Source organism: Nyctereutes procyonoides, unplaced genomic scaffold (genome assembly GCF_905146905.1).
Source record: "Nyctereutes procyonoides isolate TBG_1078 unplaced genomic scaffold, NYPRO_anot_genome, whole genome shotgun sequence".
NCBI lineage: Eukaryota > Metazoa > Chordata > Mammalia > Carnivora > Canidae > Nyctereutes > Nyctereutes procyonoides.
The window spans coordinates 18,807,181-18,829,737 of record NW_026575135.1 but is presented as its reverse complement, the minus strand read 5'-3'; the positions used below and the strand labels follow the sequence as shown (position 1 = coordinate 18,829,737).

Here is a 22,557-nt window from a genome sequence, read left to right as displayed (position 1 = left end):
CGGTGGGAGTCACACCCAGGGGGTTTAAGATCTGTGTTCACTGAACTGCCTGGCCCTGCTTCTACTTCCTTCTCCCAGTTCAGGGGGTGTTTACCGGTGAGCAGCCTGTTTGGCCCAGAGTAAACAGAATCTGAGGTACCAGATAAAATAAAGGAGCCAACCCCTCTGGAATAGCAGGTGGAGCACAACTCAAATTGCACTCACTGGGGACTGGTATTTAGGCTCTCAATTCAAGAGCTTTCAATCCCCCTTCTGAGCGGTATCGGGAATTATTAAATAGGTGACCCCAGGCCTCACCCATGTGCACATTTGTGCTGACCCAATTCAGTCCAGAGTAGTTAATCTATGCCTCTTCCCCACAGTCATGAATGTGGGCTCCCCTTTACAGAGCCTCTGAAACAGCCCTGACTGCAAATAAATGAATCCTCAGGGATGGTGAGAACTGGGGCCTAACATCTTCCGAGCCCTCATGTTCGGAGCTAATGCTGATTTGTAAAGCGCTTTATGATTTATTCATACCGCCGTGCCAGGCTTCCCAGGACAACCTTCCCCTCACACAAATGAGTGCGACTCCCAGAACAGAATGTCAGGCTTCATTAAAAGAAAAAAACCCGGATGTGGGGGATGTCCCTTTTTCTTTGCTCCCTAGCTTGCATCACGCTGTGTTTGCAGGATTCAGGTCAAAGTCAAGAAAGCACCTATGCAGTAACAGCCTTTGGATCCTGGGCAGGGTAAGATGTCAGGAGCTTCTTTCTGGGAGGAAGAGACTCTCTCTGCACCAAAGACTCAAACTTGGGCCAGGGGATGCAGTCTCAGGTGGCAGGCAGCAGGTGACCGAGCCAGGCAGAGGGGCCCTGGGAGTGGCCAGGGTGGAACTCTACTCCCTGGTTCTTGGCTGGGAGACCAAGGTGGGCCCCTCAGCTCTCTGGGCTTCCACTGAGATATCGAAGCTATATAAAAATACAAGTCACCAGACTAGCTCCTGATACAGTTTTCGTTATTGCTGTAATCACCATCTCTTCAAACATTGGGGGGGGGGTGTCCTCAGGTGCAGAGGGGAGAAGGAAATCCCCACTCTCCTCACTTAGTTTCTTCTGAGTATTCAGAAGCAGCCCTTTACTGTGGCCTCACCTCTACCCAGGAAAGCTGACCTTGGACACAATGGTATCCATGAAAGTGCAAGGGCACAAAAGTCAAAAGACTTGCTGAGCACAAGTGGAGGGGAATTAAATGTGGGGGACCTAAAGGTCTTCACAGCATCCCTCAGAGGAGCAAGACTCCCACATGCCATGGTCATCATCCTTGTGCCAAAGGGTCATACTCCTGAGGTGACAAACAGCTAAACCACACCCACAGGGACTTTTGAGCAGCTCAGGGTGCTTCTCTGAAAGTTCCCTGTCCTCCAGGGTCTCAGGGACTTGACCACACACTTCTCACATGGAACCTTTTGGACAAAGTAAGTGTTCTGTAGGCATCTCACTCGCTAGGCAATTCACATCCAATTACTGGTAATATTAACAATTTCTTGATGCCAGGTGAGAGTCAGTCCAATCTAATCAACTGCAGGACTCAGGGGGCTTCCCCTCTTTCCACATGCTGTCTCAGAGCATGGGGACCGGATGCAGTCTTGACAGTCCAAGGTGTGGGTGCTGACCTGCAGCACCTGGAAGAGGTCCTCCGCTCTGTTTACCCCTCCCTGCCAGTTTGCAATCCATAAATGTCCAGTAGTGGGCGACACTGAGACTTCAGAGCAGCAAGTATAATCCAAAAGGGACTGCTGTGCAAAAAAGGGTCTACATTGCTTTTAATACCTTATAAGAAAACAGTAACAACAAAAGAGCCGCTTTTTATCAATATAGCCGACATGGATCCTTTGGCCATCCCTTCTAGCTCTGGTCCTCCAGGCCAGGAATTGGATGAGTTACTGCGTTTGGGACAATACAGAGACCCAAATGGCTAACCCAGTTTTGAGAGATCAGAGTAGTCAAAGTCCAGAAATAAATCCCAACTGCTCATTCTCATTTTAAATAGTGAGCCGATGATACTTTCAACTGAGAGTTAGTTCTACACCACTGTTAATTGCTAATGCATTTTTTTCTCTTGTAGAAAAAACCACCACCAACACCATCAAAGAGGCAACAAATATTTAAAACATGGTTATTAATTTTCAAAATAGGATTTCTAAGATATAGTAAATAAATTACACTGTCTTGGGTTTCCTTAAGCACATGCATTCTCAATGGGGGTGATCTAGTTCCCAAGGGGCAAATTTGGTTTGTATTTTTTATTTTTATTTTATTTTTTAAAGATTATTTATTTATTTATTCATGAGGAACATAGAGAGATGCAGAGACATAGGCAGAGGGAGAAGCAGGCTCCCCACAAGGATCCCGATGTGGCACTTGATCCTAGGACCCCGGGATCATGCCCTAAGCCAAAGGCAGACACTTCACAACTGAGCCACCCATGCGTTCTGCAAACATTGCTTTTTAAATGTGAAAATACTACCCTTTCATGTATAAACTATAGATATACATATAGTAAATAAACAAACATATAGTATATCTTTGGTATTAAATTTTTATGAGTAGATAATTATAAACAAGTCTAAAAAGGCTTCTTAGAAGAGCAATAAGGAAAAAAATGGGTTGAGAAACACTGATAGTGGCTCTGATTTTTTCTACATGACTCAAAGCCATATGCACAGACACCTCTCATTATATTCTGTGAACAGTTCTTGAGATACATGGGCAGACTTCTTCCTTCTTACATGGCCCTGACTGCCAGGTGTAGAACCTTTTCTGGGTGGTGGTTTTCCTCCCTCCCTTTTATAGACTATCTGGTCATCTCTTGGGGGGCTTTTTTCTAGCAGGCCTGATAAATCCTTGATCTTAATTCTGTAGGCAACACTGAAGTCCATTCTGGTCTGAAAGCAACAACATACTGCCCGGTTGAAACCGCACAAACAGCTGAATGAGTTGTCTTTTGCCTGTTCACGTATTTTCGTTTTGGGGTTTGTATCTGTGTTTTGGAGGATGGAAAACCAAGAAAACCTGATATCCCATCCCCCTGGAACATGCAGAATGACTTACAGTGCAAAGTGTTTCGAAGGTCTTTTCAGACACAAAGGATCCATCAAGGCCAAAGAGAAATATCGATGCATAGGAGAGCATCCCTCCAAGGATAATGAGGTTGTTCATATAGGGACTGGACATCTTTATCAGCCTGCCAAGAGAAAGACTCCAGTCAACAGAACTGTGCAGGTCCTTATTCCTCCAGCAAACATTTCCTGAATGCCTACTAGGTGTTGAGTGTTGCCACGGTTAGAGGAGTGAGAAATGCAAACCTGGTTTCCTCCACTTCCCACCCCTGCTGCCACCCCAGCTGTGCACCTGCTGTGGGGCCGCTTCCCTCTCACTGAAGGACCCCGGATGCTGTCTAACTCTACTGGTGGATTTTTCCTCCGTCAGGTTCGCCTGTCACTTCTCTAGGGGCAGCTTGTAACACCAAGCTTCTTCAACCATTCATTTTCAGTTTACACAGAAACATTAAGTCAACAGGTTTTGTTTTGTTTTGTTTTCCCCTCTGGGGCTGGGAAGATATATGCTAAGTCTAGAGAATTCTACATTTTAATTCAGCAGCCTTCGGGGAAGAAGGAGATGAGGGGAAGAAGGCCACACCACCCTCTACCTTGTCGCGGCGGCCAGGCCTAGGAGGTCTAGAGGTGAGCATTCAGGACGGCTCAGGAAGTATGGTTGCTAGGTGGTATGTGAGCATTCACTTTGGTCATCTGAAGCTCACCCAGTCTTACGCACAAAGGGGTCACACATGTGGATAAGAATGCTTCACCTAGGTATTAGGTGATAAAATGGACAATGGAGTCTCTATCCTCACCCCTGCCCCTATCTTTACTAGGCTACTGTTGGGGACATTCTTTATACTCCCAGACTTGGGAGTATGCTTGTCTCTCACCTCCTACAGGAATTCTGCTTTGGCTCCCAGCTGCCTAGCAAGCCAGGCCTGGGTCAGACCAACAGCCAGCTGGAACTCCCCCTCAGAAGTGCCTGGCTACCCCAGCATCATCCACTCAGTCTGTCTTGGGTTTTCAGGTGCCCCCTGGTCCAGGTGCTCTTTTGCAGGTTGTAATTAGGGTCAGTTGTTGCCCTTTCTTTTTTTTTTTTTTTTTTGCACTCTGCCATTCTCTGAATCCTTTCACACTTAAGAAAAAATGCAATGTGTCCAAATGGGAGAGAGACAAGAAGCCTGATGCAAATTATGGATCACATGAGGCTTCGGAGTTGGGACATTGGGTGGGGCCACCGTACAGAGGTGCCCCCTTGGCAGGGCCACTCAGCCTGGCTGAGTCTCCTCATAAGTAAAGCGGGAGCACAGATCACACTGCCCAGGGTGTGTGTGAAGTTGATGTGACAATGGATTCCTGGGGGTCCTTTTGCAAACCATGGACTGGAAAGGCCCCTTCATCCTTATTATCACAGGAAGCCGGGGCAGGGAGAGGCCAGGAGTAGGGCTGGTTACCTGGAGTAAAAGGACCTTAACAGATAGGTACCATGTAGGGACATAAAAGTGAGGGGAACTTGGAACTCCTGTGACATTTATTCTTATGTCTTTCAGATTTTTAATTATTTATTTATTTAAAGATTTTATTTATTCATGAGAGACACACAGAGAGAGGCAGAGACACAGGCAGAGGGAGAAGCAGGTTCCCTATGGAGACCCCAATGTGGGACTTGATCCCAGGACCCTAGGATCACACCCTGAGCCCAAGGCAGACCCTTCACCACTGAGCCACCCAGGCATCTCTCTTTCAGATTTTTTAATGTGCAAGGCCAGTAAAAAATTCAGAGATGCCAGGCTACTGGAGAGAGTAACTGTCATTTTCCACAGGAGGCCAAAACGGGGCAGTGAAAGAATTAAAGGAGTTTAGTGTTATGATAGGGACAGCTTGCTGTTAAGGTAGGTATTTTGGAAGCTTGTAGAAAGGGAGTCTGATTATTAATTGAGAGCTGATTATGTGCCCAGACCTTGTGCCAAATACTAATGGGTATGGTCATCAGTTAAAGTTTGTACAGAGTAGACAAAGTTATCTTCTCTTTCTTTCTTTCTTTCTTTCTTTCTTTCTCTTTCTTTCTTTCTTTCTCTTTCTTTCTTTCTTTCTTTCTTTCTTTCTTCTTCTTCTTCTTCTTCTTCTTCTTCTTCTTTTCTGTGGCATATGTGTTATTGATGTATAGAAAATAAAATAACGGTGAACACAAGTCTTTTTGGTCTTTAGGAAATAGGTTTGACTTACTAAAAACCGAAAACAATAACAACAAAATCTAGAGCCTCGAAATTCTTCCTTTGGATGCAAGGAGATAGAAAACAACAACAACAACAACAAACCCGGTTCTCTGTGGAATCAGGCTTGCTCCTGGCAGCCAGGAAGGTCACACAGTGTGGGGCTTCCGGGCTCTATGTCACTGAGGCTGGCCCCCACTCTGAGCCCCTGCTCAGCGGCTCCCCAACAACACAGGGAGCTGGGATCAGGGATTTGCTATGGAAACCACAGAAGCTGGCCATGCTCGGTAAACACCACCACTTGGGTGGTGGCCTGTTCTACCCACGGCCGACCAGAATAACTCAGTGAGTGAGCTGCTCTCTTCCAGAGAGTGAAGAACATGTGTGGCAGAGAAGAAACCAAAGCCAGAAACGCAGGGGACAGGTGTGGCTCAGACAGTGGCCCTCCCTCTGTCACTGGGCTTCTGGATTCTTGTCTGTGATCTGGGGAGTTATCTGAGGGGCTAGTGAGAATGACATGAGGGAGAAGCTTCTCAGATGGTAAAGTACTGTACGGAGGGGGAGCACCCCTTAGTAAACTCAGTGATTGCCTCAGGCAATGCTTCCCCAAGATGCTGGGGGCAGGGTAATGGGGGGTTTGGGCGAATTCTCCCTTCTGTATTTTTCCTCCTGGTCTGGTTCAAAGTGCAGGAGCATAGCCAAAGCTCCGAGGAGGCCTATGGACTCAGAGTTGATTTAACCCAGCCCTCCTGTGCAACCAGCATGCTGTGTGTGTGTGTGTGTATCAGTGTGCACACATGCGCATGGAACAACTATAACATCCTAGTGACTGAACAAACACTTTAGAAAGCCACCCTGTCATGTGACGCCCCTACACTTTATCCATGAGGTTTGTCAATCCAGAAAGCATCAGTCCAAGAGGAGGGAGTGAACGGCTTACTTCTGATTCCGATTCTTGATGTTGAAGAAGAGGAAAGCGCTGGCCATGATCATCCCCAGGATGGTGAGGGCAGAGAGGATGCTGTAGAGAGGTAGGGAGATCTTTCGGAGCTGCTCTAGGATGATGGTCTTGTCTTTTGGTGGTTCGGATCCTAAAAGGCCAAGGAACAGACATGAGCCAAGCCCAGGGCACAGTCAGCCCTCAAGAACATCTTTGCCTGTGTGTCTTGCCATCTGGCACCTGTGCATAACCTCTGTGCAGGACACATCTACTGGGCGAGAGGGCTCCAGCGGTTGGCCAGTCTACTGGCAGGGAGCCCTAGCTAGGACTTATTTCTTTCTCTAAATAGAATCAATAAGGAATTTGTGATGCATTTAATAGCCATTAAAAGACTAGAATTTGATTTGGTCTAATTATCCTGTTGAAAAACCATCCCCATTTGTCCCCAAAGGTAATGGCAGCTCGGAAGGCACAGGGCTAGATGCTGTGAGTGGGTACCACTGGGTGCCACCGGGGGTGAGGAACCTGGCTTGGGCTCTCTGCTCTGAGACATGATAATGATCACCCTCAACAGGGCAGACAGTTCGCCTGTCAGTCCCATGGAGACATGTATGTCTCTGGGCATGGGTTTCCTGCCTCAAGGTCATTATGTTGTAAAAGCTTTTCCTGGTTTTCTATTTTCATAAGTCTCACTCACTGTGGGAGGCAGAAGCTACAGGCATGCTTTGCCCTCCCTGCTGTGCCAGGACTGGACCTGACCTGTGGGATTCCATTCCTCTGTGTGACTGCAGAGCTGTCCCTGCTCATTCTCCAAGGGCACCAGGAACCTAGGGGAGCCCTGAGGCCAAAGATGAGAAGACTCATCTTTGTGGTCACTGGCAAAACCGACTGGATACAGGCTGGCTTGGGAGGAGGGGTGCAGGGACCTGTCCGACTCCGCCCCACTTCTTACAAATCCCTTTTTTCTTAGCTGCTATTTCAAGTCAGGCCTCTGCTGCAGAACTGTGAAACACTGGGGCTTTTCTCTCTGGTGGGGAAAGCAGGGAACCCAGGGAGCCCCACCAGGGGTCATGATGGTCCCACCATGGCCGTGCCATGGGTACCAGCCATGGTTACCCTGCTGTTCCCAGGAGATGAGCAGAGGATGGGCAGGTGTGGCAGCAGGGATTGAGATCTCCCCTGAACATCTGTGTTTAAAAAACTCTGCTAGCAGGTTCAAATATGTTTGGAAACATTCAGTGGATATAAAGAGTTAGAATCATCTAAGTAGTCTAGGGAAGTTGCCAGGTTCGAAAACAGCTAGGAACCTGTTGGCATGGTTAATGTAAAGCTTTAAGCAATTCCATGTAAAGGAACATTTTTAAGGAGTGGCTTCAAGGGCCGAAAGTCAGGGCAAAAGCAGACACAAGGTGGATGAAGTAACATCACTTCTTGCTTCCAGAAGTGAAATCTCTACATCTGAATACTTCTTGGCCCATTCTTCTGTTTCCCTCCTGCTACCCCCAAGTGAACCTCTGGCTGCATTAGGCTGGCTCAGGCAGCTTCTTGTTCCCAAACCAGGGGGTGCCCTTGGTTCTTGGCTGGGAACAAGTCCCTCTCTGGGCATTGAGAAAAGGGCTGAGGTTTGGACCAGTTACATGATGATTATGACCACTAGTCCTTCATGTAGAAGCAACATCAGGAAACTGACAACATCTCTTCGTCCTTGCTCTACCTTTCCTCCACCCAAAATGACACCTTGACTGAGATATTATGGAAGCTACTTGGTAATGACTTCTCAGAAACGTCAGTAGCAGCAGCCCTGAGTTTTCTTTCTTGCTCTTCACTCAATCCATTCACTCATTATTCACCCATTTTTCACTATTCCTTCATCCACCATTATACCTTCACTCATCATCATTAATGATGACCAATCATCATTAATTATCACTTTCTACCTGTTGGGCCCAGCACTGGGCACCAGTGATCCAGAGCCAACCAAGATACAGTCCCTGTACTCAAGGAACTTATAGACTAGCTACGTAAAAAGAAAAAGGCAGTAATAAGCAAGCATATTTACTGAATGCTTACGATGGGCTAAGTGCCTTACAGAGATTTCCTCCTTTGATCCATCCAACAGCGTCACACATAGACATGCTTATTCCCATTTTACATAGAAGCAACAGTTTTCAAGGTGTTAAGTGACTTTTATAGCTAGTACGTGGCAAAGCTGGCAGGATTTGAACCCAGACCTGCCTGGGTCCTGTGCGCTAACCATTCTGCAAACTGTCTCCAAAGGATAGTGGTCCATCAGGCACAGAGATGCCCGAACATGAAGCAGAGTGAAGAGTGCAGTTCTCCCTGATGGAGTCAGGAAAGGCTACAGAAGGGAGAGCTGGTCATCAGAAGATGAATAAGGTGGCTGCCCACAAGGAAGAGAAGGAAGAAAAGGCATTCTGGGCAGAGGACCCAGCAGGGGCAAAGGCACGGTGGTGTCCTGGCATATTTGAGGAACTATAAGCAGTTTGGTTGGGAAGATCGGAAAGAAGAGGCCAAGAAATGGAGAGGAGTCCCTTCAGGAAGGTCTTGAGATGATACCATGGAGTGGGGCCCTCTGCTGAACAACAGAACCAGGTAGTGCTCTGAGCAGAGGTGAAGAATCTTCAGCATAGCACAATGGCCAGGGTATTTTGGCTGTTGAGGGCAGAATGGACTTAGGCAAATTAAGCCTGGTTAAGCCCACCTACTCCCCACACATCCATCCACCTGTCCATCCATCCACCCACCCACTACTTTATTGACTCATCCATTTATTCACCCACCCAGTCATCCCTTCACTTGATCAATCACCTGTTTAGTTGTTGTTGTTGTTTTAATCAAATATGGACCTTCAACATGTGTCAGAGCCTGGCTGGTATTAGGAGTTAAAAGTCAGATAGGATCTAGTCAGGGAGCTCATGGTCTAACAACTTAGAAATTTCCATGCAAAAGACAGTGACTATGGGAAGGCAGAGTCAAACACTGTGAAAGCCAAGAGAAGGGAGCCATTAGCTCAACTGGGGGCAATCAGGGAAGACTGCACAGATGAGGTGTCATTCGATCTGGTTCTAGAAGCTGAGGAAGAGTTCTTTAGCAGAAGAGGAGAGAATGATCTTCAGGAAGACCAGCAGGTGGATAGGCCTTATTTCTAACCCAACCAAATCGTTCTCCAAAGGACGAGACAGAGCTAAATGAAGCCAGGTCACATTTAAACACGATTCCTCCTGGCACATGGACTGGTTTAAATGAAGATGCCTGGGTGAGAGACAGCACTCCATGCAAATTGCAGGGACCCACCCCAGGAGCTGGAAGCCAGCTCCCGTGTGAGTGATGGGGACCCTGTGAGGGAATCAATGTGTTAAGAGGAAAGGAGGATCCCTCTTCCCCAGGAAGCCAAGGACTCTGAGCTTGTCCCCAACCGGCACACAATATCTGGGCTTCAGAGCCACTGGGTAGACCCCCTCCCACGAGAAGCCCCCCTGCCTTACCTTGGAACCTGATAGTGTCATTGATGATCTCCAGTGTGTCGGCCACCGCGTTGTACTCTCCCACCTTCACCTCCCTGCTGTCTGCGGGGAGCAAGAGACAGTGGCTGGTTAGATGGGGCCCCGGGCCCATGGCTGGCTGCTCCTGTCCCAGCTCTTGTTCCCCACAGGCCCTGCCTATATTCTCACAGGCTTTCCTTTTCCCTGGGGCCTTTTCCAGATAGAATCGCAAAACCTCCAACTGGATCTGGGGTGGAACAGATGCCGTCTTATACCATCTCAGCCACTGGTTACCCCCACTTTGCTGTGTGCCTCATGGATGGCAGCCCACCCCCCTCATAACTGGCTTCTCTCTGTTACCAAGTCCTTCCTGGTCATTGAGCTAAACGGTCTCTTTGTAACTCTCCCCTGGTATCTGGCTCTGTCATCTAGGACCACACAGACCGCTGCTGCTCCCTCTGCTCCAGGACAGCCTAAAGACTTGAAGACACAGACAGATCATCCCTCCTGGTGCCAGCCCCCAACCTCACTTCACAGAATATCATTTCTAATTCTCCCCTCTTCAGGTCCCTACCTGGGCCATGCCACACAATGTCACTGTGTCTTAAAGAGTGTAGACTCAAGGACTGACCAATGTACTTCTTCAGGCATGATCTGGTCAGCAGCAAATACAGAGTACTATCCCCTCCTTCTTTTTTTTATTTTTATTTTTATTTATTTATGATAGTCACACACAGAGAGAGAGGCAGAGACATAGGCAGAGGGAGAAGCAGGCTCCATGCACCGGGAGCCCGACGTGGGATTCGATCCCGGGTCTCCAGGATCGCGCCCTGGGCCAAAGGCAGGCGCTAAACTGCTGCGCCACCCAGGGATCCCTATCCCCTTCTTCTTTATGCACATTATATTCCTATTAATTCATCCTGAGATGGAATTAGCATCTTTCGGAGGCCACATTGCTCTGCTACGTCATATCAAGCACAATCTCCTTCATATACACTGACTTGTTCAGGTGTATTTTCAAGCCCAAGTGATACATTTGGATTTACCTTCATCTTTGATACTATTCTGATGTAGGTTTAGGCCACTGTTTTGGTCATCACCAGAAATAAAGATGATGAGGACCAGCGCAGGGCAGTGGCAAGAAGAATGGAGAACGGGGGGTCAGATTTGACAAAGGTTTCTTTTCTCCAAGTAAAATGTGGACAACTGAGTGATCAAATGTGTGGGGGATATAGGGAACAGGGGAATGAAGCCAGTGTCTTGGGGGCTCAGGTACCATTCTGTAAACGGGGAACTCAGGAGAGGGTCAGAGAAGTGGGGACATTGCCATGTTCTGGTTTGGAAGTGCTGAGCCTGACATGATCATGGATCACAAGGGTGGAGATGTCATTGGGTCTGGAGACAGGGGACAGGTCTGGGCTGATAGTTGGGGCCATCAGCATGTAAGCTGGGAGCTGGAGCAGGGGGCTGGGGGCAGATCCCTAGGGACAGTGCCAAGGGCAGAATCCGGGGGAGCGCCAACCTCTTGGGGGTGGGGAGGGGCAGGCAGAGCAAGATACTGCAGGGAGACTGGGAAGGACTGGCCAGGGTGCCAGGGGCAGGATAGCAGGAGACAGTGGGCATTATGAGAGCCAAAGGAAGGGACAATGTCACAATGGAGCTGGCCAGCAATATCCGATGTCACCGAGAGACTAGAACAACAGGCCCCTTAAGCAAGGGGGGAGAGGATTTAGCGTGTGAGGGTACTGGTGACCACAGACAAAGCAGGTCCAGGGAAGGAGGACCAAAGACAAGGGGTGTGGAACTGGAGGGTGAAGCCCCCAGGGCTGAACCGGCTTTGACAGGGTTGAGGAGCGGGTGGGGAGAACCACCGAGGAATCACTGAGCCTCGACAGTGTGCCTGGATCCGTGCTAGGAACTTTCTGTGCCTTTTCTTGTTCAGTTCTCACAGCTGGAATTGGTGTTTTCAGTGCCAAGGTACAGATGAGGGAAGAGCTCAGCAGGTTGCACCTCTGCACGCCCCCCTGTCGCTCTGCCCCATTGATTCTAAGAGTAGATGGAGCCCAGCCTCATATCCAGGATGCTTCCCACAGGCCATGCTCTTCGGCTGACACGGGGCTGCCTGAGCGGTGACCATTCCTGCCAAGCTGCCCGCTCCATGGGCTGCGTGTGCCTCCTGAGTGTAATAACTGCAGCAAGGAATGCCCACGTGCCCACCCGCAGGCCAAGCAGGTCCCCAGAGCTGCAGATCCTGCATCAGAATACCCAGAGGTGATCAAGTGACACAGCTGCAGGAATTCCAAACGTGCACCCAGAGGAGCTGCTGGCTGGCTGGGGCTCTGGCTCTAAGGGAATTTCTTTGCAGAAATGCAGATGTACTGCTGGTCCCTTATAAACATTCAGGAAGCGGAACAGGGAATCCCATAGGCCACACTTCTGCCTGTGTTCCTTTGACTGTGGGATGGAAAACAGGGCGGTAAAAGTCACTTCCCTCTCCTCACGACGGTCTCTCTGCCACGGTGCAGGTGGCTGGCGCCTGCCTGGGTCACAGCTCCTAAATGTCACATTAGCAGACTCTGCTGGGAGCTCCAGCATCCCTGCTCTGGCCTTTTGAAGTCTTCAGCCCCAATCAGCTCCTGCTGCTCTAAGGAGGGAGCCCTGATTTATTTATCTGGCGTGGGGAGGCAGCTCATGAAATATGCAGGCTGATTGGAACAAATCACCAGGAGCCAAGAAGTGATGTGGCTGGCACCCCACTGCACCCCCAGCTGCACAGCCTGCTCCTCTGACTCACACACCCTGATGTACTGTCCCATGGCACCAAGTGAAGCTGCTGGCCGGCTGGGGCTCACATACTCGGCTTCCCAGGACAGCCATAGTCACCAGAATCTCTCCCTGGGGTGCTGCTTGGGGACTTACAGGGGCTTCCCATGTTCTTGCATGTAAGGTTCGTGGCAAACCATGAGCTGGGCATGATTTGCCCCCAGCTGCGGATGAGGGAGGAGCCTCACAGAAGTTAAGTGAACGCTCAGGGCCATGTGCCAGACAGTGACCAAGCGGGTGCCTAAAGTTGGCTCCCCTGGCTCTGAATGCAGACCACTTGCCCCACCCATGCTGAGCAGAGCTGCTGGTCACTCAGCCTACATTTCTGGAGTGCCTACTGCATGCCAGCCCCAGCCCCAGCCCCAGGTATTTCCTCATAAAGGATCCCTCAAAAGCAGCAGCGTGGGTGATGGAAAAGGTTCTATTCTCATCCTTGACCAAGGTGGTCTTGGACATCTTGGCGACCAGAGACGCTTATGCTAAATCCCTTAACCTCTCATTCATTCATTCAACAAACATTGACTGGGTGCCTATTATGTGCCAGGCTCCGGGCTGGAGATACAAAGATAAAAAAAAAAATCATAATCTCCGCCGTTAGTTTAGGGACTACAGCCTCACCCAGCCCTACAAGGGAGGTAAAATTACTCTCATTTGCAGATAATATTTCCCTCTGGCCTGCATTTTGTTAGCAGGTGGCTGTAGCTGTAAAATGGGAACTTTCAAAGTGTCCATGAGGGTTAAAGAAGAGAATACAGGCAGTTTCTGGCTTGCAGTCTAACTCACAATAAGTGTTTGGTAAATAGTAGTCTGCCTCATGATAAAAGTAACTGAGCTATTTGCCAGGTCCCCACACACTCCCTAGGTTCTCTTACTGCCATGGTTCCCCATAATGGTCCTGCTGCTTGGAAGGTGGTTTTCCCCTCCTGTATCAACATGGCCCAACCCTACACCCACCTACCTCTTCCAGAAAGCCTTCCCTTCCTCCCCACAGCACCTCAGTTGCTGTGGGCTTAGGGCATGGATGTCAGCCCCCCGGTGTTGGAAGCATGCCCTAGGTGTGCCCTGGCCTTATGATTCCTGTCAGCCAGTTAGTCCCTGAGTGGAACTTGAAGCCTTGCATCTGGTGTCCCCAGGCAGCATAGAGTCTCGTCCACCATCCTCTACCCAGGGCCCCTCCCGGGTCTGCAGGTAGAAGGATGGTGCCGTCTCTGCACTCCTCCATCCACCTGTGGCCCAGCTGGTGGTGACCACAATAGGCACCCAGTACTCTCAATTTTTAACTCTTGGCCTCCTTGTCAACTCCATTGAGCAAACAACGTTAACCACCCAATGGATGCCAATTGGGCCTTGTGGACTGTGGACTAGGAGACAGGTCAGAAAGATCCAGCAGGGGGTGGGGGTGCAGGAAGGAATCGAGCAGAGGGCTGCAGGGTTGAGTCTGTCACTTGCTGGACTCCCTGCCCCGTAACTCTGCTGCAGCTTGCCGCTGACTTATTATGTAACTCTGGACAGACCGCCTTTTTCTCTGAGCCTCAATTTCTCCATCTGCAAATGACACGGCAGGGCTTCCAGTGGTTCTCAGCCCTGGCCGGGCAACAGCATCACCTGGGAAGTGCTGGAAAATACCTATGTCAGAGTCCTCATATGGACCGATTACACAAGAACCTCTGAGGGGATGAGTGGTGGGTTCTGGGCAGCAGTATTTTTAAAAGCCTCCTAACGCTGATCCTTACTGCACAGCCAGACTTGAGAACCCCTAGATTTGACTCAAGGTCCTTCAATGCCGATGTTTTCTGTTCGAAGAGGCTAAAAATAGTGTGGAACACAGAGCCCCTCTCCTGCAGAACAATGCTGTTTCCTCACTGTGGGGCAAAGAGAGGTGTTCTCCCTAAAAAGCCCATTCTTTATTTCAGATTTTAGATTTGGATGATACATAAAGGAAATAGGTCCTATTGGTGAAGATTAGGCTGCCAAAAAAAAGCCCAGTCTCAAAATATTCACTGGCTGTGGGCCTGAGAGCATCCACGAGAGACGTCTGGGAAACAGCTTCCGTCAGTGGCCCTGCCTTCTTCTGGAACTGTGACCTCCAGGCGGGGGAGAGTGAGTTATAGGGTCGCCAACCTCCTGCGTTTGCCGGGTGCCCATAGCCTGCCACATGGGTTCTACTCCCCTCACCTCTAACTGTCCATTTGTCTTCAATTGGCTCTAGATCTGAATGGAGGGCCTTTAAAGTATATGTGCTCTTTAAAGAACTGTTACATAGGCTCAACATGTGACCCTGCGGAATAAAACACTGGATGGCCTTGACTCAACGAAAGTAAAAAATAGTATACAATGACTCCATTCTAGGCCCTCCTGACAATATCCCAAACTCAGGGATAGGGAAGAGCTCTGGCTGGTAGACAGGACCCTTGGAGCTAGTCTTGGCTTTGCTGTCACCTCAGCGAGGAGCCCCCAGGGAGTGCCGGTCTCTGCCTGGGTCTTGCTAAAGCAAGTGGGCTGGATGGGGAGATCTCTGGGGCCTCCACCTCTTGTTCGATGATTCTGCAATTGGTTTGAAAAACTGTCCCCCAGGTCCTGACTCTGCCTGGGGGCCACACATCGCATGGACCCTGCTCCTGGTGGTTCATCAGGGGTGGGGACATGGCACTCACGGGCTTTGATTCTGCTCTTCTCCAGATAGCCAGCCCTTCCTAGAGGTGATTCCCAGCCAGGTCGCTGTCTGTGAGCAGGCCCTAGAGGGTGACTCTCCTGTCACTGGGTGAGGAGCAAGGCTGAGCAGCACCTCTCAGCAGCCCCGAGCAGAGACAGACTTGCATGCTTCCTTGGCCTGAATCGTGCACACACTCTTCTCTGTCTTCATAAACAATATGCCACTGCCATGTTTGGAACAAATTAACATCATTGACCTTTGTTGGGAAATTTTTAACAGGCCAGGGGGACACTGGCCAAATGGCTTGGTAATATAATAACTCTACTAAGGACAGATTTGTTTATCGACTTAGGCAAATGAGGCCAGGGACAAAAGCTAAGTATATAGGGGTGCACAGTCCACATGTAAACACAACAGATTATCTGCACCTAGAACAGACCTTTTTTCCTCCTCTTCTTAGCTAACGTTCCAGTGGCCCTTCAGAATCCCAAACTCAGGGATAGAAAAGGAAACTCAGATGCCACCTCCTCCATATAGCCTTCCTAATCTCCCAGGTGGAGCCAAGTGCCCCTCCTCTGAACGCCCTTATCACATATCACATGGGACTACTTGAGGTCTGTGCCCCTTGGACCAGGAGCTCTGTGAGGGCAGGGGTCCCATCATACCCAGCTCAGCACTCCTCTGTGCCCAATCAGGACCTGGGGCATTAAGAAATGACTCCTAAGAAATTTTAAAAGCCCAAACCATAGAGGGGGAACAAAGGAATTTACCCACATCAAAATGAAGAACTTCTGTTCATCAAGGACTTTACGTCTATAGACAAGTGACTGAATGGGAGAAGATATTTGCAAAGCCTAAAGGTAAAAGAGGACTTATATTTAGAGTACTTAAGGAACTCCCACAAATCAACAAGAAAATGACAATACCCACAAAATAAAAGTGGTCAAAGGATCAAAAAATTCAACAACAAATGGCTGAGAAGCACAGGAAGAAATGCCCAAACTTCATTAGTAATCAAAGAAATAATATTTAAAACTACAACATGATATTAATTTATACCTTTAAACTGGAAAAGAATGAGAGAGCCAGGGGCTGGCAAGTGTTGCTGGGAGGAGGGACACAGGAATCCCCATGCTGGTGGCAGTGGAGATAGGTGTGGGCATTGAAAGAGTCATCTGGCAGATCTTAGGCATGTTCAGCATTCACACACCTTCCCATCCAACAGTTCTGCTCCTGGACATTTGTCCTAAAGAAATGCCCAGCTAGGTTCCTAAGGGGACATGTACAACGACACCCATTTTTTGTACAGGAGTTGAAGGCGGCCTGGGTATGTGTCACTGGGAGAGTGAATGAGTGAAGCACAATCAGTGAAAGTTATGGCTCAGATGCACACAGAGGAACACGGAGGCATCTTCAAAAAACAATGTGCTGAGTGGGGAGGGGGAAAAAAGAGAAAGAAACAGAAGAAGATGCACAATCCAGTTGCACTGACAAAAATCAAAATACATGCATACAAAATAGCAGCCCATGTTTTGTAAGGACATCCCAACACAATATACGCATTAAACACTTAGAGTGTTTGCCTTTCGCTGCGGGGCGAGAACAAATGCTGGAAATAAGGGCACAGACAAACAAATGAGAGGGGCTTTCCTGGACCAGTGGTAACAGCATCTCATGAAATGAGGAGAGTAAAATGTGTCCTAAGGAAGCAAGGTCGTACTTTCCTGGAGAAATTCTGGCAGGGGTTGCAGGCAAACCTGGGGTTATGGTCATAAGTGCCCAGGAGAGGACTAGGAAACCCACGGTTGCCAGGGCCCTTCTCTGTGCTAGTCACCGAACCGAACCGTTCTTTGCTTCATGTCATGGAATTCTCACCATCCCTCAAGGCTAAGGAAACGACCCCCTTTAATTTTACTATTTTAAACTGAATGCTGAAATGATGGGTTTAGAGAGATTAAGCCACAGCGCCTAGCTCGTAAGGAAGAAGCATGTCTGCTTCGAAGCTCATATACTTCAAAGCTCATATACATGCCAGGAGAGGAGTTCCCCATCACTGGAGGCATTCAAGCAGAGGTAATGCTGCAAAAGAGAGTCAGGGCTCCCTTCAACATGGAAGTCTATCTACGGCTCAATGAAACACAAGGTCTGCTACCATGATTCTCGTCTTTCAGGCTACCTTCTTTGGGCTCTCTGAAAGATAAGGCCTGGGTCATGAAGGCTGGGAAGTGTCAGGGTCAGTCTCCCAGCCTCAAAGAGCCCACATTCGCGTGTGTCCTTCCGTTCCTGCTGACACTCAAGCCTGCCAGGGTATCCTGCGGTTTAGCAGCCTATGTCTCCACTCTTAATTATATCAAGTTGAGTGGCAGTCCGACAACCTGGCCTTTCCAGACCACCGGCCAGGTGAAGGGAGCTACACAATACATGACTTGACAGAAGGCAAAGGATATTAAAAACTGGCCTCAAGCATCTCAAACTAGGGTCCAACTAGCTCTGAAAGTTTTCTAGTAGGTTCTAGGAAATAATCTTCCTGTTTTTATAGGCCCTGGCACTCGGCCAGAGGAATTACGAAGCCCCTTGGGGGTAAGGGACTGTATCTTATTCAACTTGGCTTCCCTCAGAGGACTTGGTAAAGCGCCTGGCAGATGCTCAGGAAATGTGCACTGAATAGAACCGTATCTCTTACCCCAAAGACCAAACGGTAATTAATGTCTGCAAACGGGGAGGACAAGCCTACATTTCGCCAGGTACCTTCTGAATGACAATTATGCTGTTGGAGTGATGGGAGACCCCATGCCTTCAAATCAGGTGCTGAAACATAACAGTCCGAAGCCTGAGCCCTTTCTGTTGCACAGACGCCGCGTGGAATTCGAGCACATTATCGCTCGCAGAGGCTCTGACAAGCAGGCCTGATGAAGGCAGGGCCGGTGAGGGAGCGAGCACGCAGATGCTCCCAGCCCCGAAGAACAGCACAAACAAGGCTCTAATCATGGCTTCACTCAACTTCCTTCCCTGCTGCAAATTCTGAACCCTGTTTAGACTTCGGCAGGAACATGGATTCTTTCTTCTTTTGAGGGAAAAAAGAAGCCAATTCCCTGGTATTCATGCTCATGTCCACGTGATGCAAGTCAGCGATGCCTTGGGGGGGGGGGTGGAGGGTAGGGGGCAGGCAACTGAACGGGAGTCGAAGGGGTTTCGGGCCTTGGCCCCACTGCACCCGTGGTGTGTGGCCAACAGGACGCTAATGCTTGCTTCTGACCACATGGGCGTCTCTCAGAATAGCGCCCAAGACAAGAGTGTGAGGGTGTGGAATTGATTTGGGAGGTGGTCCTAGAGCACACTGAAGAGCTGTGGGGAGGGGAGGCAGAGGAGGGAAGGGAGCCAGTAGGGGGGCATTAATGGGTAAGTTTCTCTTTCTTTCTTTCTTTCTTTCTTTCTTTCTTTCTTTCTTTCTTTCTTTCTTTCTTTCTTTCTTTCTTTCTTTTTCTTCCCTTCCTTCCTTTTCAATTTTTTAAGATTTTATTTATTTATTCATGAGAGACACACAGAGAGAGGCAGAGACATAGGCAGAGGAAGAAGCAGGCTTCCTGCGGGGTCCTCCCAGGACCTTGAGATCACAACCTGAGCCAAAGACAGACACTCAACCACTGAGCCACCCAGCTGCTCCAATGAGCAGATTTCTAGTGGGCAACTGAGGCACAACCCCACTGAGGACCCCCTGGAGATGGAGTAGAGCATAACTTGCAGTTGCCGCACCCAAGAGGGAAGGATGATGGGTGGCTTATCCTCTGCTTCTCTCTCCTCCCTGGCACCAGGCTATTCCTGGAAGCACCCATTCCCTGGACATCTGGCCTACTCCTTGCACAGGGTAAGGGGTGCAGTTGCTTTCACTGAGGCGTTTGTTCTGGAATTGTGGGATGCTCAGGGAATATGGATGTGTCACTGACAGCATCTGCCGCCTACCATCTACCATTGTCCTGCTGGGAGCTAAAAGCTTTGGGAACCCTTGAAAACAAAGTAAACAGAGGGAAGCTGGGGGTGAGAAAGATCATTTTTAGGGATCTGAAGAGCCCTCCCTGGATTAAAAATGCCTCCATCTCAAGAGGGGCCATGGGGCTAACCATGGTACATTATTTTAGAACAGATCTGCTTATCCAGCACTCCTAAGTTTACTAACTAGGTAGTTTCTCCAGCCTGAAACAACAATGAGCACCATCTTGAATTAGCTTCAGCTTCCATTGTCAAGGCTTACTGCTGGTTGCCAGACAAGTCACCGGAAACCTTAAGTAAATGAAGATGTTCTTAAATTTCTACAAGTCCTCTCACCAACAAATCCAGTAAGCATTACCAAGAGACAGCCAGGAGCCAGGCATCACAGCAATAATGTGACGAGCTTCCCAGCACTTGAGACTCTATAGAGCAAAATCTCATTTGGCCCCTTCCCCAGCCCTGGCGGTTGGGCAGGGCTGGCATTCATGCCATCCCCATTTTCCAGAGGATTAAACTGAGGCTTAGGGAGACAAAGTGACTTGCCCAAGGTTACACTGTTTCTAGGTTTCAAAGCAAGGATTTGAACCCAGGTCTTTGGCCTCCAGATTAATTCAATAAACTTGTACTGGAGGCCCTGAGTGCCAGGCATTTGAGCTACCCTACAGCCTTGGAATCAAAAAGTGCAGGACCATGGCTTCTTGGCTTCCCTTTTAGCTCTCTTCTCAAAACTGCCTCCCATTTCTAACTCATTTGGGTTTCAGTTTTGCAAAGGAATTAACAGAGCCTCCTACAAAATGATTCCTTTACGGTAGATAAAAGGGTTCGGAAGGCCCCAGGAACTAGGCTTGGAAACAACATCTTGTGAGGTCTTCAGAGGAAGGGTGGGAGGGGCCAGCATTGAGATCAGGTTAGTGAGCTTTGACAGCCTGGGTGTGAGTCTTGAAGCAGCCCCTGCAAGGGGAGCCCCCCTTTGGGGTTGACTGTCTGTGAGCCAGCTCTGCTGTGAGCCCTGCTGTTTTCTGTGCCCTCTAAAGAGAGGGAAGGAGGTGAGGGAGAGAGAAGCAGACCGAGAGAGATGGTGTGAAGGACACAGCAGAAAACAACATGGTGGTTCTATTTAGAACCTTTCTGAAAGGCCAATGGCACGAGGCAATTCTCAGGGTCAGTCCTAGGAAGTCCCCAGAAACGAGAGTCTGGACCAACCCATAGAAGGGAAGGTATGATGAGTCAGGGCCTCAGGGCAAGTCCCTTCCCCTGTTTGGGCCTCAGTTTCCTCTCTGTGAAATGAAATGATAACCACGCACCCTCCCGGGCCAGTGGTCAGCCTATTCAATAATTCAAAGCTGCTCCATCTCGGCAGATGATGCACCTCTGAGACCCTTTACATTTGGAGAAATAACTCTTGTGCTGACGTGAACATACCCTCAGCATTCCAGTGGCTCATCTCAGTCCCCAGAATAACACAGAAGCCCTCTGTCGACAGGATCAATGTTCGATTTAAAAACATATAAAGGGGAGTACATGCCGGCCCAGCTCTGATGTGCCCTAAAAATGGGGCACTATTGTGGTGAAGGGAAAACACTCGGGTGCAGGTGTGCATAGGAGTCCAAGGAGGAAGCTGAGGTCCAGTCTCAGCTCTGCCACTAACCAGCTTGTGTCCGTGGGGAGAAAACCTCCCTGCCCTGGGCCCTACTTTCCCATTTATACCAGGAGATAATGGAATGGGATCATCTCTAAGACCCTGCCCCATCTGACATCCTACATATGGCTAAGTGTGGGGAGAAGCTATAAAGGGCAGCCAGACATAAAGGCACCTGGGGGGTTTCAACACACCAATGAAATCTGGATTTGCCTCAGACAAGTGTCACAGTGCTAACCATAATTGCTATTGCTTGCTGAGCAAGAAATATATGCATGTATTGCTCTGAGTTATCTCATTGCGTTCTTCCCCCGTTCCAAGAAGGTATGCAGGATTATTTTCCTATTTTACAGATGAGGACTTCACACTGGTGAAGTTACTTGCCTAATGTGCTATGTTGACTTGAGTTAAGGAGGGTCAGACCCCAGCCCTCCCTCCCCCCTCCAAACTACCATTTGCTCCATTGCTTTCCTTATAAATCCCTAACACCAGTCCCCAGAGCTGGTGTCTAATCCTAACATTAAAAAAAAAAAAAAAAAAAAAAGGCAATAAAATTGGCACGCACTTGTAGCTGTGATCAGCCAATCAATATTTTATAAAATATTCTCCTAGAATGATATAATTTGAGAACTGGAAATGTGACAAGAGAATTTAGTTACAATCACTCAAAAGAAAAAAAAAAGTCAGTATCTTTGCCAAGATGCTTACTTGGTTCAACCAATGAAGAAGCAAAACTTAACAAATGGGAAAATAATTACATTTGCCGAAAATTACATCTTTTGTGCATGCCAGAGAGCTGACATGCGTTTCAATTACCTGCCACGGGAAGACGAATGGGTAAATCTACAAGATTGCATTACGGAGCCACAGTACCGAACACCTCTCCTCATTGATCTAAATCCGGTGGGATTTGTCTGAATGAACCCGAATAACTTGATTTCATTTCTTGCCTTCGCCTGGATGACTTTGGGATCTGACGCAGAAGGCACTGCTCTTGTTTCTGGATTTTCCAGAAATATCCAGAGGCCAAAAACACTGCAGTGAAGAATGGTACATCTAGTGGTTTCGGCTAACAACCCTGCTGATCTCTGTACTGGGCTACAAGGGGGTGCCTACCTGGGAAGAAAGACCCCTCTCCCCCTCTCCTCACAGATGCCCTGTGGGCTCTGACAAGCCCCTGTCCTTCTCCTCTATTTCCACCTGGTCACTTGAGGAACCTACTTCTGGAAGGTTCCTGAGCCCCTTCCAATGTGGACAACAGAAAAGCCCGACAAGTGACCTGGTTTCTTAAAAAAATTAAGGACCTGTTACAAGCACGTGGGAGATGATTATGGGTTAAAAGAAATTAAAGAGGAATATCAACCAGCCATTGTGTGGATTCTCCCGCAAATTGTAAAGACATGTTGGAGATAATCAAAGGATCAAAGTGAAAGGATATTAAGCATCATTGTTAAACGCTTTAGGTGGGGTAATAGTATCATGGTTATGTTTTGAAAAGTCCTTATCTAGTAGGAATGCATACTGCAGTATTTATAGATTGAAATGAGATAATGTCTGGGAGCTGTTTTAAACATTACAGAAAAAAAAAAGAGTTCAGCGGGTGAGTAAAGATAAAGCAAGATTGGCAAAATGTTGATGGTTGAAGCCAGGTGATGGGTACATGGGGCTTATTATGTGATTCCTCTCAACTTGAGGGTCTGTTTGAAAATTTCTATAA

The 22,557-nt window shown here is 48.6% G+C and overlaps 1 protein-coding gene across 1 annotated transcript in view; it reads right to left on the bottom strand.

Moving 5' to 3' along the window:
- Positions 1-22,557, bottom strand: part of GABBR2 (gamma-aminobutyric acid type B receptor subunit 2) — a 348,476-nt gene that overhangs the window by 76,450 nt on the left and 249,469 nt on the right. The window contains exons 9-11 of the mRNA XM_055301415.1: positions 9,742-9,822; positions 6,236-6,386; positions 3,093-3,225 (exon numbers count right to left, since the gene is read on the bottom strand). Of these exons, the coding sequence (XP_055157390.1) occupies positions 3,093-3,225; positions 6,236-6,386; positions 9,742-9,822 (365 nt within the window). The remainder of the gene's footprint in view (positions 1-3,092; positions 3,226-6,235; positions 6,387-9,741; positions 9,823-22,557) is intronic.